This window comes from Aquarana catesbeiana, linkage group LG06, assembly GCF_042186555.1.
Source record: "Aquarana catesbeiana isolate 2022-GZ linkage group LG06, ASM4218655v1, whole genome shotgun sequence".
NCBI lineage: Eukaryota > Metazoa > Chordata > Amphibia > Anura > Ranidae > Aquarana > Aquarana catesbeiana.
Window position 1 is genome coordinate 385,310,406 of NC_133329.1, and position 15,487 is coordinate 385,325,892.

General features: G+C 45.1%; 1 protein-coding gene across 1 annotated transcript in view; it reads left to right on the plus strand.

Annotated features, from left to right (window-relative positions):
• Positions 1-4,520: 4,520 nt before the first annotated feature.
• ACMSD (aminocarboxymuconate semialdehyde decarboxylase) overlaps positions 4,521-15,487 on the plus strand; it is a 78,217-nt gene continuing 67,250 nt past the window's right edge. The window contains exon 1 of the mRNA XM_073634281.1: positions 4,521-4,677. Coding sequence (XP_073490382.1) covers positions 4,621-4,677 — 57 coding nt within the window. The 5' untranslated portion in view covers positions 4,521-4,620. The remainder of the gene's footprint in view (positions 4,678-15,487) is intronic.

Below are 15,487 nucleotides of genomic sequence, written 5' to 3' on the forward strand. Positions count from 1 at the left end.
CCGAAAAAACGGCGTGGGGGTCCCCCCAAAATCCATACCAGACCCTTATCTGAGCACGCCGCCCGGCCGGTCAGGAAAGGGGGTGGGGACGAGCGAGCACCCCCCCTCCTGAACCGTACCAGGCCGCATGCCCTTAACATGGGGTGGGTGCTTTGGGGAAGGGGGACGCCCTGCGGCACCCCCACCCCAAAGCAGCTTGTCCCCATGTTGATGAGGAGAAGGGCCTCTTCCTGACAACCCTGGCCGTTGGTTGTCGGGGTCTGCAGCGGGGGGCTTATCGGAATCTGGGAGCCCCCTTTAATAAGGGGGCCCCCAGATCCCAGCCCCCCACCCTATATGAATGAGTATGGGGTACATTGTACCCCTACCCATTCACCTGGGTTAAAAAAAAGTGTCAATAAAAAAACCACACTACACAGGTTTTTAAAGTAATTTATTAGGCAGCTCCGGGGGTCTTCTTCCGACTTCGGGGGTCTTTTCCGACTTCTCCGCTCTCTCCGGCCTCTTCTCCCCGTCTCCAGTTCTTCTCCCGCTCTCCGGTTCTTTTGCCGGGCTCCTCCGCTATCTTCTGCTCTTTTGCCACTCTTTTGCTAGCGGTGGCCCGGTCTTCTTCGTCGTCTTCTTCCCTTCTTTTCTTCTTCCGATGTTGACACGATGCTCTCTCCCACTGTAATGCCGTGTGCATGTTGCGCAACAACTTATATAGGCATGGGGCGTGGTCACCGGGTGATGTCATCCGTGACCCCGCCCCTTATGACATCACAGTCCCATCATGCCCCGGGACTGTGACGTCATAATAGGCGGGGTCACCAGGTGACATCACCTGGTGACCGCGCCCCATGCCTATATAAGTCATTGCACACCGCGTACACGGCATTACAGCGGGAGAGAGTGTCGTGTCAACATCGGAAGAAGAGAAGAGGGAAGAAGACGATGGAGAAGACTGGGCCACCGCTAACAAAAGAGTGGAAAAAGAGCAGAAGATAGGAGAAGAACCGGTGAGCGGGAGAAGAGGCCGGAGAGAGCGGAGAAGTCGGAAGAGACCCCCGAAGTCGGAAGAAGACCCCCAGAGCTGCCTAATAAATTACTTTAAAAACCTGTGTAATGTGTTTTTTTATTGACACTTTTTTCCCCCCAGGTGAATGGGTAGGGGTACGATGTACCCCATACTCATTAAAGGGGGCTCCCAGATTCCGATAAGCCCCCCGCCCGCAGACCCCGACAACCAACGGCCAGGGTTGTCGGGAAGAGGCCCTTGTCCTCATCAACATGGGGACAAGGTGCTTTGGGGTGGGGGGTCGCAGGGCGCCCCCCTTCCCAAAAGCACCCACCCCCATGTTGGGGGCATGTGGCCTGATACGGTTCAGGAGGGGGGGGCGCTCGCTTGTCCCCACCCCCATTTCTGACCTGCCGGGCTGCATGCTCGGATAAGGGTCTGGTATGGATTTTGGGGGGACCCCCAGGCAGTTTTTTCGGCGTAGGGGGTTCCCCTTAACATCCATACCAGACCTAAGAGCCTGGTATGTTCAGCTCCCTGTCCTGGAGGCGACCTCAAGTCATGTTGTAAGTCGCACTGAAATCACCCCAAGTCGCGCTGTGATTCATACTCAAGTCGTGTCCAAGTTGCCTCCCCAAGTCGCGCTGGAAGTCGTGTTGCCCCTATGTGAATGGACTCTAACACAGTGCAACGTTTTCAGAATGTCCCAATAAAATAGCTCCACCTAGGTTGTAATACCGTATTCAACCCTGCATATAGAGCAGCAGAGAATGGCAGAAAAGGAAGATAGTAAAAGTTCTTTGACTCCAGATATCTTCAGCTAGCATGTAGTTTAAACTGCAGTATTTGTAATCCACAAGGCAAAAGAGAGAAAAAGGCAAACTGTAGACTGCTTAACTGCAGAAATATGGCACTTGTAACTTCCTCCTTATGTGTGAGTATAATACAGTACTGACCTTACAGCGCAGGGAACATCAAACCACAGAGTTCAGCTGTATGTTGCCTGTGAAAGAGTAGATTCACATCCGTGGAACTACAAGTCTCACCAGCAGTCTGTAAAATAACTCACTCAGCAAACAGTGCACGTTACTGAAATGGGCAGGTGCCCTCTCACCGCAATAGACCCAGAGGCTGTGAGGCTCTGTCCGGACTCCCCTCCTGATGTCTCAGTCAGATGAGAAGATGGTGCCACCGTTACCTCAGATAACTGAAGTGCAGGAAACTTCCAGATGTCCTGATGCTGCAAACCGATCCGCTTGCTGAGCTGGCAGAACTTTACTCTGAAGTACCTCAGAGGCAGGCGATCTGGCCCTCCGCTGTACAGGCCGCAGTCCTTCACTCCTGGTGACACACAGACCTCCTGCTGGCAGGTATTGAATGGCGTTCAGAGAGGCTGAAAGATGGCCGTGTTGGTCCTTTTATCACTGCTCCCAGCATGCAGTGCTGCGCACTTTGCATTGTCTGTATTGTAGTTCAGGGCTGATCCAGCTAACAGAGTCACTTCCTCCTCCAGACTACATCGCCCACAATGCTTTCCTGCATTTCCCTTTGCTGCATTTTCCTTGTGATTGGCTGTCAGTCTCTTCCAATGCTACAGAGCAAGCAGGGGGTGAAAAGCCCACGCAGCTGCTAGCAGGCAGCTCTCTCTCCCTCATAGATGCAATCCGCCTGGAGAGGTACCTGCTACATAAACAATGGTGTTTATATGCTCTCTTTGACTTTTGTAATTTTAATATTGTTCCTTTTCTTTCCCTGCTGTAATTATTGGCCAATAAAGGGTTTCCTTTTGACAGCCAGAACTCTGTATCACAGCAGCAGCTACAGTTAAAATAAAGTATTAGGTGACACTCAATCAAAATTGTCTGCATTGTCAATAAAAATAAGATATGCATGTGCCCAAATCCCATCCTCCTCCTGGCCAATCAGGAAGCGGGTCCTGAGACCTATCACCCGATTGGCTGAAGGGACAGATGATCCTATTGAACACCTAGGAGGATAAGGGAGGAGACGCACGGCGGAAGCCACTGTAATGCAGAGGTGACGCGATGGAAGCCGCCGCCCACCACCCGTAGGAGCGCTGCCCATCCGCGACCTAGATGAGGTAAGTGCGGGGCCAGATGACCGAGTGTGGGGGGGTAACTCGTAGGTGACCCAACCGACCGCGTCCGGGGTCGCCCCCTCCCCCATTCAAAAAAAACACCAGCTGCCACTTTCCCAAAGGTGTTCTATCGGGTTGAAGTCAGGACTCTGTGCAGGCCAGTCAAGTTTCTTCACCCCAAACTCGCTCATCCATGTCTTTATGGACCTTTTTGGTGGAGGGGGGGGGGTTATGGTGTGGGGTTGTTTTTTTGGGGTTGGGCTTGGCCCCTTAGTCCCAGTGAGGGGAACTCTTAAGGCGTCAGCATACCAAGACATTTTGGACAATTTCATGCTCCCAAGTTTGTAGGAACAGTTTGGGGATGGCCCCTTCCTGTTCCAACATGACTGCACACCAGTGCACAAAGCAAGGTCCATAAAGACATGGATGAGACAGGTATAATGTGTAGAGAAACACAACTCTAGTCCAGTGGCAGCTGGTGCTCAAAATTTTGGGGGGGGGGCGCAAACAAACTGAAAAATTCTGAAAACAAAAACTTATCAAATGCAGCCTCACTGTGCCCATCAAACACAACCACTGTACCATCAAACGCAGCCACTGTACCATCAAATGCAGCCACTGTGCCCATCAATTGCCGCCACTGTGAGAATGAAACACAGCCACTGTGCCCATCAAACACAGCCACGGTGCCATCAAACGCAGCCACTGTGCCCATCAATTGCCGCCACTGTGCGCATCAAACGCAGCCACTGTGCCCATCAAATGCAGCCACTGTACCCATCAAACGCAGCCACTGTGCCCATCAAATGCCACCACTGTGCCCATCAAATGCTCCCACTGTGCCCATCAAATGCTCCCACTGTGCCCATCAAATGCTCCAACTGTGCCCATCATATAGGGGGGGTGGCTGGAGAGAGGGGGCGGCACCCGTGCGCCCTTATGAATGCACCGCCACTGCGTAGTCCCTGCATGCAAAGCGTGGCTCCATAGAATGCTGCAAGAAGAAGGAACCACCCTGAAACAGGAGACATGGGGCAGCGGTCATGGCACCCGCTTACACTGGAACAGAGGCAAGGATTAGAAAATAAAGAAGGTGTCTACTTATTACGTGATTAAATCAGCTGCTGATAGTGATTAAAAAACTGAGGGTGTCATATCACTTTCATTTATTCCATTGATAGTAATGGCCCCGTGCCCCCGGATCTTTTTCTGATTATACCTTTTGATATATAATGATTTCCACAAGCTGTGTAGAAGCTATATCCTTCACTGTAATTAAACTGAAGTTCGTTGTTTAAAATAAATAAATCAATAAATACTTTCTACGTTAGTCAGCATTATTTTGCCCTTTGAGCTTGGTCCTGGACAGTTACGATTCTCTACCTGGTCTGTGTTCCTATTGGTTCCTGCCAAGGGGTGTGTAACTGCTTTGCTACAAAGTAACACAACATATCCTATCCATACTGTGCTGGACCCGGGGGGACGCTGTTTTGTCATACCAGTAGCTGGCAACGCTCCATAGATAATGAAAATTGATATTCACAGCCATATACTTCCCCAAGAATGGCCGGATCTCAAACAGGTAACAATACCACGTTACATAGATATTCGCCTTATTCTGCACCTGGACTGGCTGATATATAAAGACAAAGAGAAGTGGGGTTGGGACTTTACATGAGGCACGTTGTTGTGTGTAATAATGTATACAATGAACATGAATACAAGTTGAATGTCACAATCCCCTAGGGGTAATTCATAATACTAATGATAATAACCACGATAAAACCGATAGCGGCGAAGCATTTATGATACAGGACGTAGTCATAAAGAATTAATATAATAATAATAATAATATTGCATTTAATAGCGAATAATAAATTGATGAACATGATTTGTGACAGACAACAATCAGATTTGCCGCAAACACTCAGATACATACAAGTAATCGATACATGATTTACATGATATATGAATTTGATAAAAGTTGTAATATAATACAGTTATCAGGGCAAACTTACACTTGGCACCCATAGATCAACACTCGACGCGTTTCATGGCCTGTTGCCAATCATCAGGAGTTGGATGCATAAATGGGAAAGCAGCCCATAAATTAAGCCCAGCTCCAGGGGGTGACTTGGCGTGGGTGGTCCCAACCGGGGTTGAGGCGGGAGATCCTCGAAATAGGGCCCATGGGGAACGTGGCCAGGGAGTGGGTCAGAGAGTCACCACACAGTGCCATAAAGGTGAAATGTGTGCAAAGTGGACATCTGCCCAAATCTGAATAAAAAAAAATTAAAAAAATAAGTGTAAAAAAGGCACAAAAAGGTCTATTCCCCGTGGTGATGCCAAGTTGCTACCCCTAGGGGATTGTGACATTAAACTTATTAATGTTCATTCTATACATCAGGGATACGCAATTAGTGGACCTCCAGCTGTTGCAGAACTACAAGTCCCATGAGGCATTGCAAGACTCTGACAGCCACAAGCATGATACCCAGAGGCAGAGGCATGATGGGACTTGTAGTTTTGCAACAGCTGGAGGTCCGCTAATTGCATATCCCTGCTATACATTATTACAACATCAACAGGCCTCATGTCCCAACCCCACATCTCTCTGTCTTCGTATAACATTTGGGGATGGAGGTATGCTGATGTTGTTGCTCTAGGTTGAGACAGGTCACATTCATTTCCACTTTTCTGGCTGATATATAATGCATCTTCACTAAGCACATATTTTGAGTTATTATAATGTTTTCCCAAAACAGTTTTAGATATTGACATTTATATTTTTAAATGCTTGCTGTACCATATTTCCATCACCTTGTCTTATAGATAATTGCATTGTTTTTTATATTAAAGCAGAATTTCACCCCTAAAGGGAAGTTCTGCTTTTCTGCCTCGTCACCACCCCCCCCCCCCCTCTTCAACTTTTGGACACTTTTTTAGGGGGGGAGCGGGTACCTGGTTTTGACAGGTATCTGCTCCCACTTCCACCCTGATTGGCAGTCTGAGCAAAGTACCCCCCCCCCCCCCAGCTTCTTGGGACACGTCACAGGTCCCAGAAGACTGCAGTCACCACTGGCTTCCCACAGTTAACATGGTGACCCGAAGACCGGTGAAGAACAGGACAGCTCTGGATCCCTGGACAGGTAAGTGTCTTTTTATTAAAACTCAGCAGCTACGATAGTTGTGGCTGCTGATTTGTAATTTTTTTATTTTTTTTTTTTGGTGGGGGGGAACTGAAGAATCTCTTTAACCACTTGCTGACCTGCGCACGCCGATATACGTCAGCACAATGGCAGCGGTGGGCAAATGGGCGTACCTGTACGTCCCCTTTAATTGGCGGGGCTAGCTGGCATGCACCCATCGTGTACGGCGTGACCGTGCCTGTGAGACCAACTGAACTCGATGTCTGCACAACTCGATTGTTTCATTGAGCCGCTGAACGGGGAAGTACCTAAGTAAACAAGGCATTTCCCTGTTCTGCCTTGTGACATGACAGAGATCTACTGCTCCCTCTCATCGGGAGCAGTGATCGCTGTCATGTGAGTGGAAGCCCATCCCCCCCACAGTTAGAATCACTCCCTAGGACACACTTAACCCCTTCATCGCCCCCTAGTGTTTAACCCTTTCCCTGCCAGTGTCATTTACACAGTAATCAGTGCATTTTTATAGCACTGATCGCTGTATAAATGACAATGGTCCCAAAATAGTGTCAAAAGTGTCCGATGTGTCCGCCATAATGTCGCAGTCATGATAAAAATCGCAGATCACCGCCATTACTAATAAAAAAAAATAATAATAAAGATGCCATAAAACGATCCCCTTTTTTGTAGATGTTATAACTTTTGCACAAACCAATCAATATACACTTATTGCGACTTTTTTTTTACCAAAAATATGTAGAAGAATACACATCGGCCTAAACTGAGGAAAAAATGTGTTTTTTTATATATTTTTGGGGGATATTTATTAGAGCAAAATTTAAAAAAATATTGCTTTTTTTTTTTTCAAAATTGTTGCTCTTTCTTGTTTATAGCGCAAAAAATAAAAACCACAGAGGTGATCAAATACCACCAAAAGAAAGCTCTATTTGTGGGAAAGAAGGACGTCAATTTTGTTTGGGTGCAACGTCGCACGACCGCGCAATTGTCAGTTAAAGCGACGCAGTGCCGAATCGCAAACAGTGCCGGGGCTGAAGCGGTTAAGCAATTACTGATCAACAGTTGCTAAGATAAAATTACAGCCACACAGGGAGTGCATGGTTTTCAAAGACTGGTTGACTGGTGAAATACTAAAGGCCCAATTACATTCTTGAGTTACGTTAAGGCCTCTTGCACATGGACACCTAAAAGCGCAATATTTTTAGGCCTTCAGGCCCATTATTTACTGATCAAAATGTTTTTTAATACATTTTATTTATTTTTTTTTATTATAATGTTTTTAACCACTTCAATACCAGGCACTTTAACTCCCTTCCTGCCCAGGCCAATTTTCAGCTTTCTGCGCTGTCGCGCTTTCAATGATATTTGCGCGGTCATGCAACGCTGTACCCAAACAAAGTTTATATCATTTTTTTGAGACAGATAGAGCTTTCTTTTGGTGGTATTTAATCACCACTGTTTTTTTTTTTTTATTTGTTGCTAAACAAATAAAAAAAAAACTGTTTTCATTTGTTTATACAGATTTTATTGTACACACTTTGTATGTGAATTATTCTCCCCCTGTTGGGGTGCTTTAACTTTTTCCTGCAATATTTTTAACCAATTTGATAGTAAAAATTTGAAGTATTTTATCAATTATGTCTCCTCTCTGTGGCCACTATAGTCCGTCATTCTAGGGTTCTGGGGTATATACTCCGGTAATCCCTAAATTTAAGTAATTTTTCTCCTTCACTGATGTGCGCTGATGAGGCTTCACTGATGGGCACTGATGAGGAGGCACTAAAATGCAGTACTGATGGGCACTGTTGGCCACTGATGGTCACTGATGGGCACTGATAGGCAGCAATGATGGCCACTGATAGACAGCACTGATGAGGAGGCACTGATGGGCACTAACAGGCATCACTGATGGGCACTGAAAGGCAGCACTGATGGGGCTGCACTAGGGTTGCCACCTGTCTGGGATTCACCAGGACAGTTTGGGTTCGGAATCATGCGTCCAGGTTTTGGACTGCCTGAAACCCGGACACAATATTCAGACCGGACTATGGCTTCCAGATACATCTGGATGAGAGGTGCTGACTGCCAAGGGGTGAGTGAGCTCACCATCCATCCCTGTCTGTGACTGAAGTCTCCCTCCTTCTCTCTCCTGCCTCTGAGTGAGTACACTAAGGTAATTCAGGGTTCTCACAGCACCCCTTACATCAGAATTCCCCTTTACACCAGAGGCCGCAGTGATTCCCCTTACATCAGAGTCCTATCCGTACATCAGAGTTCTCAGTGTTCCCCCTTAAATCCGGGGTTCCCAGAGCATCCCTTATGTTAGAGTCCCCAGAGTTCTCCCTTACATCAGAGTCTGCAGAGTCTCCCCTTACAGTGAAAGGGAACTCTGCGAGTTCAGATGTAAAAGGGGAACTCTGCGGACTCTGATGCAAAGGGGAACACTTGTTATTAACTTCATATGATTAGAAATGTTATTTAATAGTAAAATATATGTATAGTTTATACTATAATAAAAAAAAAAAACTGCTGTGTGCCACTAAATTGTTTCGGGTTTGACTTGAAGAAAAGGTGGCAACCCCAGGCTGCACTGATAATCAGGACACTGATGATCTGTGCACGTCCCCCACTGAGAAAAGACGCTTATCGGCTCTCCTCTCCTCACGTGCTGTCAGCGTGAGGAGAGGAACGCCGATAGCTGGTATTTCCTATTTACGCCGTGATCAGCTGTGATTGGACACAGCTGATCACATGGTAAAGAGCCTACGCCATAGGCTCTGAATGGCACCCATTGCACGATGGCAGGGCACATGCTTTACAGCGTGCGTTCTCTGTAATAACATATGTACACGGAGGCAGCCAAATGTGTTCATATTAGGGCTATTTTTCCCAGAGTATAGGTGCAGGTATTACCCCCGTACCTAGTCACCCCTTGTCTCCGCCCCCTACCCAGTAGCTGCCCTGCCATTGTGCAATGGGGTGCCATTCAGAATGAAACAACAGCACTGCATGTAATGTGTGTTGTGACAAAGTGCATGGCTGCCTCTATATGTACATCTGCTATTACAGACAATGCATTGGAGCAAATGGAAGTGAATTATTAGATTGTAAGCTCTTCTGAGCAGGGCCCTCTTAATCCTCTTGTATTTTATTGTATTATAACTGTATTGTCTCCTTTTTATATTGTAAAGTGCTGCGTAAACTGTTGGTGCTGTATAAATCCTTTATAATAATAATAATAATAATAATAATAATAATTGAATGGTTTCAGTTATTGTGAGCCTGATCTAAGTGTTAGCGCCTCCTTCTGGACAGGATTGAAATGCATGTTCTATGCACACGTACAGCTCCCGCCTGACCTGGATGACAGAAGGGACTTTCACTTCTGTCATCTCTTATCTGACAACTTTCTCTGCTGAGTCAATAAAACTCTGCTGAGTGATCACATTTCCAGGAAGCTACAGCTCTCCGCCGACAGCAGGCAGGTGCACCTATGCACATCTCCGACAGAAGACGGGGTATAGATACAGCAATGGGTGTAGATTTGTAACCAACCTTATAAAGTTTTAAATGCCTTGCCCTTTTTGCAGGTGGTGCAATTCATTCCTACTGGCTCCCCAACGCACCTTGCTAATGCACGTGTTTTCACATATCTCAAAACACATAGTAACAAAGTACCATGCGATTTGTTGCAATGGGATTTTTTTTTAAAAAGTGCAATTTTTACCAATGGTTTGTCCTGAATATGACTTTGTTAAACTGTAGAAATATGTGCGCACACACCATCGCACCTGCATAGGTGTGAATGGGCCTTAAAAAAACCTGACTATCTATGTACATTCTATTAGCAAAAACTAATGAAGTCAGAGAGTACCGAGACAAGTCATCTAGAGTCCAGGGCGAACATGCCAAACTGCGACCCCCTCCCCCCCACCCAAGATGTTTAAGCATTATGTGTTAGCAAACGCCCAACCCCCCCCCCCCAATAAAATGAGCACTAATCTGCATGCTTACCCCCCTAAGCTACCCCCTCCTACCAGCAACTAATCTTTGCCCCCCCCATCCCCCCTCCCAGCTCAAATCCTCTCTTTCCCCAAATCCCTCCAGCACAAATCCCCCCCCCCATGTCACCTCCTAGCAAAAATACCCTCCAATCATCCCTACTGGACCCCCCCACACACACACACACAAAAAAAAACTCCCCTCCTAGTACAAATCCCCTACCCCCTTTTACCATATCACCTCTTCTTGCACAAATCCTCTCCCCCCCAACATAAATCCACCTAAATCACCTTTCCTAGCACCCCTCCCAAATTCCCCCTCCTAGAACAATTCTTACCCCCTGTTGCCCCCCCCAAATTCCCCCCCCACCCAACACAAATTCCCTCCCCCCCCCAATCTCCTTGTGGTGCTCCCGCACCTCACATGATACTACAGTGCCCAGGGCAGCTGCCCCTCTTGCCACCCCCTTGTCCCAACCCTGAAGTCAGCAGTACTTATCTGCCTCCTCTTCAGGCATTTTCCCCAGTCTGAGCGCTCTTTGTCCCCCACCAGTTGCAAACCCACCCACACCGCTATGGATACAAAATATACATCCTAGGCATCTGGCTTCATGCTTCTACTCTGCCAGCCCACCAATTACATTGTTATACGCTTTATCTCACGTATTGCGCCATACCAAAAAAAGAGTTTCCTGACTTAAGCCTCGTACACACGATCGGATTCCGGATTCCGGCGGAAATGTGTGATGACAAACTGTTGGCGGAAAATCCGACCGTGTGTACGCTCCATCGGACAATTGTTGTCGGATTTTCCGCAGGCAAATGTGTGTTGTCGGATTTTCCGAGCGTGTGTACAGAAGTCCGTCGGACAAAAGTCCAAAGTACAAACACACATGCTCGGAAGCAAGGACGAGCCAGAAGCAGTCGGTCTTGTAAACTAGCGTTCGTAAAGGAGAATTAACATTCGTGACGCGGCAAAATGAAATCTCGAAATGCAGCGCACAATTCTCTTCTTCTTTAATGGGATAATAATGAAGCTGCTTTGCTGGTGATACTGATGGAGTTATTGCAAACACATTTTTAAAGGCTTTTTTATTCTAGTCATAACATGAATGATATTATTGTTTTTTTTTTTTTTTTTGGACAAGTTACCACAACACCATTATCCCGTAGTTTTTAGAAACAAAGATACAACTATGTTGGTGTCCCTTGTTAATTTTACATTGTATTTTTATAAATGTAACTGCCGACTCCCAAACTGTGATTTGAAGTAAAACACATAGCCAAGTATTATTCTACACATTTTTTTTATTGTGCATTAATAAAAGAAAACACATAAAATTAGACATGCTATCTGCCAATAGAACTTAACCAAAAAGTGCATTCTATGCATCCAAAAATATAGAAAATATACCAAATCAAATCATTATTCAACCAAAAAATAAAATAAAAGCCTCATGCATGTGATATAGAGGGTCAAAAATGCCAATAGTTGGTGAAATCAGGGGTCCGTCATCCGGAGATAATTCTGAAAATCATCTGGATTATTCTCCTGGAGCTCCCGCAGCAAAGGCATATGACATAGTTGGTCACGATTAATAAAGCAACCAATTTTTGGTCCAAGAACTCCTCCCCCTCCTGTTCCTGGACTGGACTTGGGTCAAAGCAATAACTCCAAGGCCAATAATAAATAACACGTTATCTCCTCCGATTCCGCAACATGTCTGCTTGACGAGGCAGGCACTTAGAAAAAGACAGCATACCACATACCGATTTGGGACGCCTTCAAGTAGGATACACCTACCTTGGAACACTTGGACATTTCTCCGTCTGTCACTGAGCCCATATTCCAGGCTCCAACGACAGCTTGTCCCACATTCCTCGCCCTCCATTTTCTGATGCCGTATACGCATTGCACTTTAAAAAACTCGTTCATCAATATAGTTTGGCGCCCTTGCAATACTTGATTGGATTTATTCACCACTAGTGCTTCTTCAACATGGAATCATTCCAGTGGAAACAATATTTTTGTAAATACATCCAACTCTCAGACCCTGATGAAGGTATCTGAATGTTGAATACTGAAACGCGTCGGGCTTCAGGGCATACAACCCCTTGGAGAGTACTTAGGATGATTTGTATTTGTGCATATTTTTTCATGTCTTCCATATGATGCATTGTATGTATTCTTGTAATGTTTTAATGGCACGTTTTTAATATCATATATCATTAAAAGATATATTTTTTATCATTGAGTTGGTGGTCTGTCAAAGTCCCATTTAGAGTGTTACGCTTTCTTACTTAAATAGTAGGGATGGGACCACTATACTCCATACTTTACATGGTGGAAGTCTCTCTTTTTTCCGTTTGACGAACGGCCCTTCAGAAATGAGCTGAAAAGCACGAAATGAAAAGCGCAAACTGAAAAGCGCTAAATGAAAATCGGGAAATGAAAAAGCATGAATCAACACTCACCAAACTTCTACTAACATGTAATTAGCAGAAGGTGCCTGAAGGGTGGCGCTAAAGAGCTGAAAAACCACGTAGTACGTCGCTGCGTTTGTGTTTGTTGGTTGACAATTCCTTGCCGTTTGTATGCAAGACAAAATCCAGGCACACGCCTTCGTATAAAAGTCTGAGGTTTTGTCTGCAGAAAATCCGATCGTGTTTACGAAGCTTTAGTATGCAGGCATCAGGGGTAAAGCTGTCTACATAGACAGTCCTCCACACCGCCATCGACGTCATCTTCTCCACGAGCAATTCAAGCCTCGCTTTCAGATCACTCTACTGCAGGGCAGTCATCCCGGTCACGATTGTAGACTGACAGCGATGAAAGCCGGCGGTGCGGGGGATGGTCTACTCTATGAGGACAGTTTTACCCCGGATGCCTGCATACATAGATGTGCCTCTTTTAATCATCAACCATGTGAGTTGCTAAATGTTGTACCTTCATTAAATGTAACCTTATTGCTATACTTATGCCGCGTACACACGAGCGGAATGTCCGACAGAAAAAGTCTGACGGAAGCTTTTCATCGTCTATTCCGATCGTGTGTATGCCTCATCGGACTTTTTTTTTTCGAAAAATTCTGACGGACCTAGAAATAGAACATGTTCTAAATATTTCCGACGGAACCAATTCCTATCGGGGAAAACCGCTCGTCTGTATGCTGTTCCGATGGACCAAAAACCGCGCATGCTCTGAAGCAAGTACAAGACGGATGCTATTGGCTACTGGCTATTGAACTTCCTTTTTCTAGTCCCGTCGTACGTGTTGTACGTCCCTGCGTTCTGGACGGTCGGACTTTGGTCGGACTTTGGGTTGACCGTGTGTAGGCAAGACCGCTTGAATGGAATTCCGTCGGAGAAACCTTCAGAGTTTATTCTGACGGCAAAACCGTTCGTGTGTACGCGGCATTAGAGGCGCCTCTCTTCTCTTTTATACTCTGTAGCTCCTGCTGGATTTTGCTTCTAATCCCCTTGCGGAGGCTTCCATTTGTGGATGGAGATTTTATGGTTACACAACCTATCACATCGCTATAATCTTTTTATATGGACTATAAACTGAAGGACTTATCAATAAATGGTTGTGGAACGAATCATTTGAGTTTCCATTATTTCTTATGGGAAAATTCACTTTGCAATACAAGTGCTTTGAATTACAAGCATGTTTCCGGAACGACTTATGCTCGCAATCCAAGGTTTTACTGTAAATGCCATGCAGTTAGGGTTTTTATCTATATCTCTACCTCTATCTATATCTCTATTATAACGACATTGGCTTTGCTAGGAAAGAAAGTTCTTGTTTTCCCGAAGATGCTTTAAATAACCTAAAAAAATTTCCACTGTATTTAGTAGGAACGGCGTTGCTTGTATCACCATTTCATGCAATGATCAATTTTCCCCCGTGGGCACCGAATGGGATCACCCTGTCTTATTATTAGTAGATCAATAGACTGAACAGGTCTCAGCCCTCAGCAGGGCCGTCTTCCACCTCCCAGCCCATCTCTGCTGCTAAATTATGAATAAAGGGGGAAAGGTGACCTTCATCCACTGAGTCGTCTACTCCACATGGAGGGATCTGCAGACTTCCTCTGACACGGCAATGAATAACTAATTCCTGGCCTGAGATACACAGTTCATCTGTCAAGGAACGCAGGAAGAGCAGACTGATATCACATTTATCCTTCATGCTATTGCTGAGTAATCAGCAGTTGTAAATGATAAAGTGGTTTTGAAGAATGATTAAAGCATTAAAGCGGACCTTCAGTTATTTTTCCATCTATTAAATCTTCTGCCCTTGTTGTTGTTTTAACTTTGGATAGTAAAACATTTTTTTTTTTTGCCAGTAAATCCCTTATACAGCCCACTTCCTGTTTCTTGTCTAGTCATTAGCCTAGGCTTATGTCTTCGTGCGCAGCTCTCTCTCTCTCTCGTGAGAGTTTGCCAGGAAGAGAAAGGGGGAATGAGTCATAAGAGGGCCAATGAAAGCTGCAGAGCTGAAGGTGTGCCTCTGTGTGTCTGTGTAAATCCAGGAAGTGAACAGGCAGCAGCTTCCGCTGCCCACAGCTAAAATGGCTGCAGCCAGACTCAGTGGAGGGAGATTTCTGCAGCATATTTGGCAAGTACAGAATCACAGTATATATAAAATTATTATTATTATTATTATTATTTTTTATTCACGATTTATATAGCGCAAACAGTTTACACAGCGCTTTACAATGTAGAGGGGGGAACAGCACAATTACATTACAGTTCAATACAGAAGGGGCAGGAGGGCATATAAAATAATAAAATATATTAAAATAAATAATAATACAAAATAATAAATAAATAAATAATAAATTAAAATAATAAAATCATATTTTACATATAAAATAACATGTAAAGTGGTTGGAGGGAAGCTTCAGAATGACAAACATGTTTTTATTACAAACTATGTGAGCAGACTGCAGCTCCTCTTTAATAAACCTAAAAGCAAACATTTACTGTATTGCAGCTTACCAATTCTTGGATGGTGGTGGCCGCATTAGTTTTCTTTTATAAGCTTTCTTTCTTCTATGTTCATCTGCTCCAGCCAGTAAGTCTGTTGTTTTTCAAAAGAACAAGCTGCAAAGCAGAATGTATCAGTTACAGAGAAGAGACAAACCATATAACACTGGCAGGGGTGCTTTCAAGGATCAGCTTTAATAAATCCTTTATCCCAAAAAAGAAAATAAACTGTTTG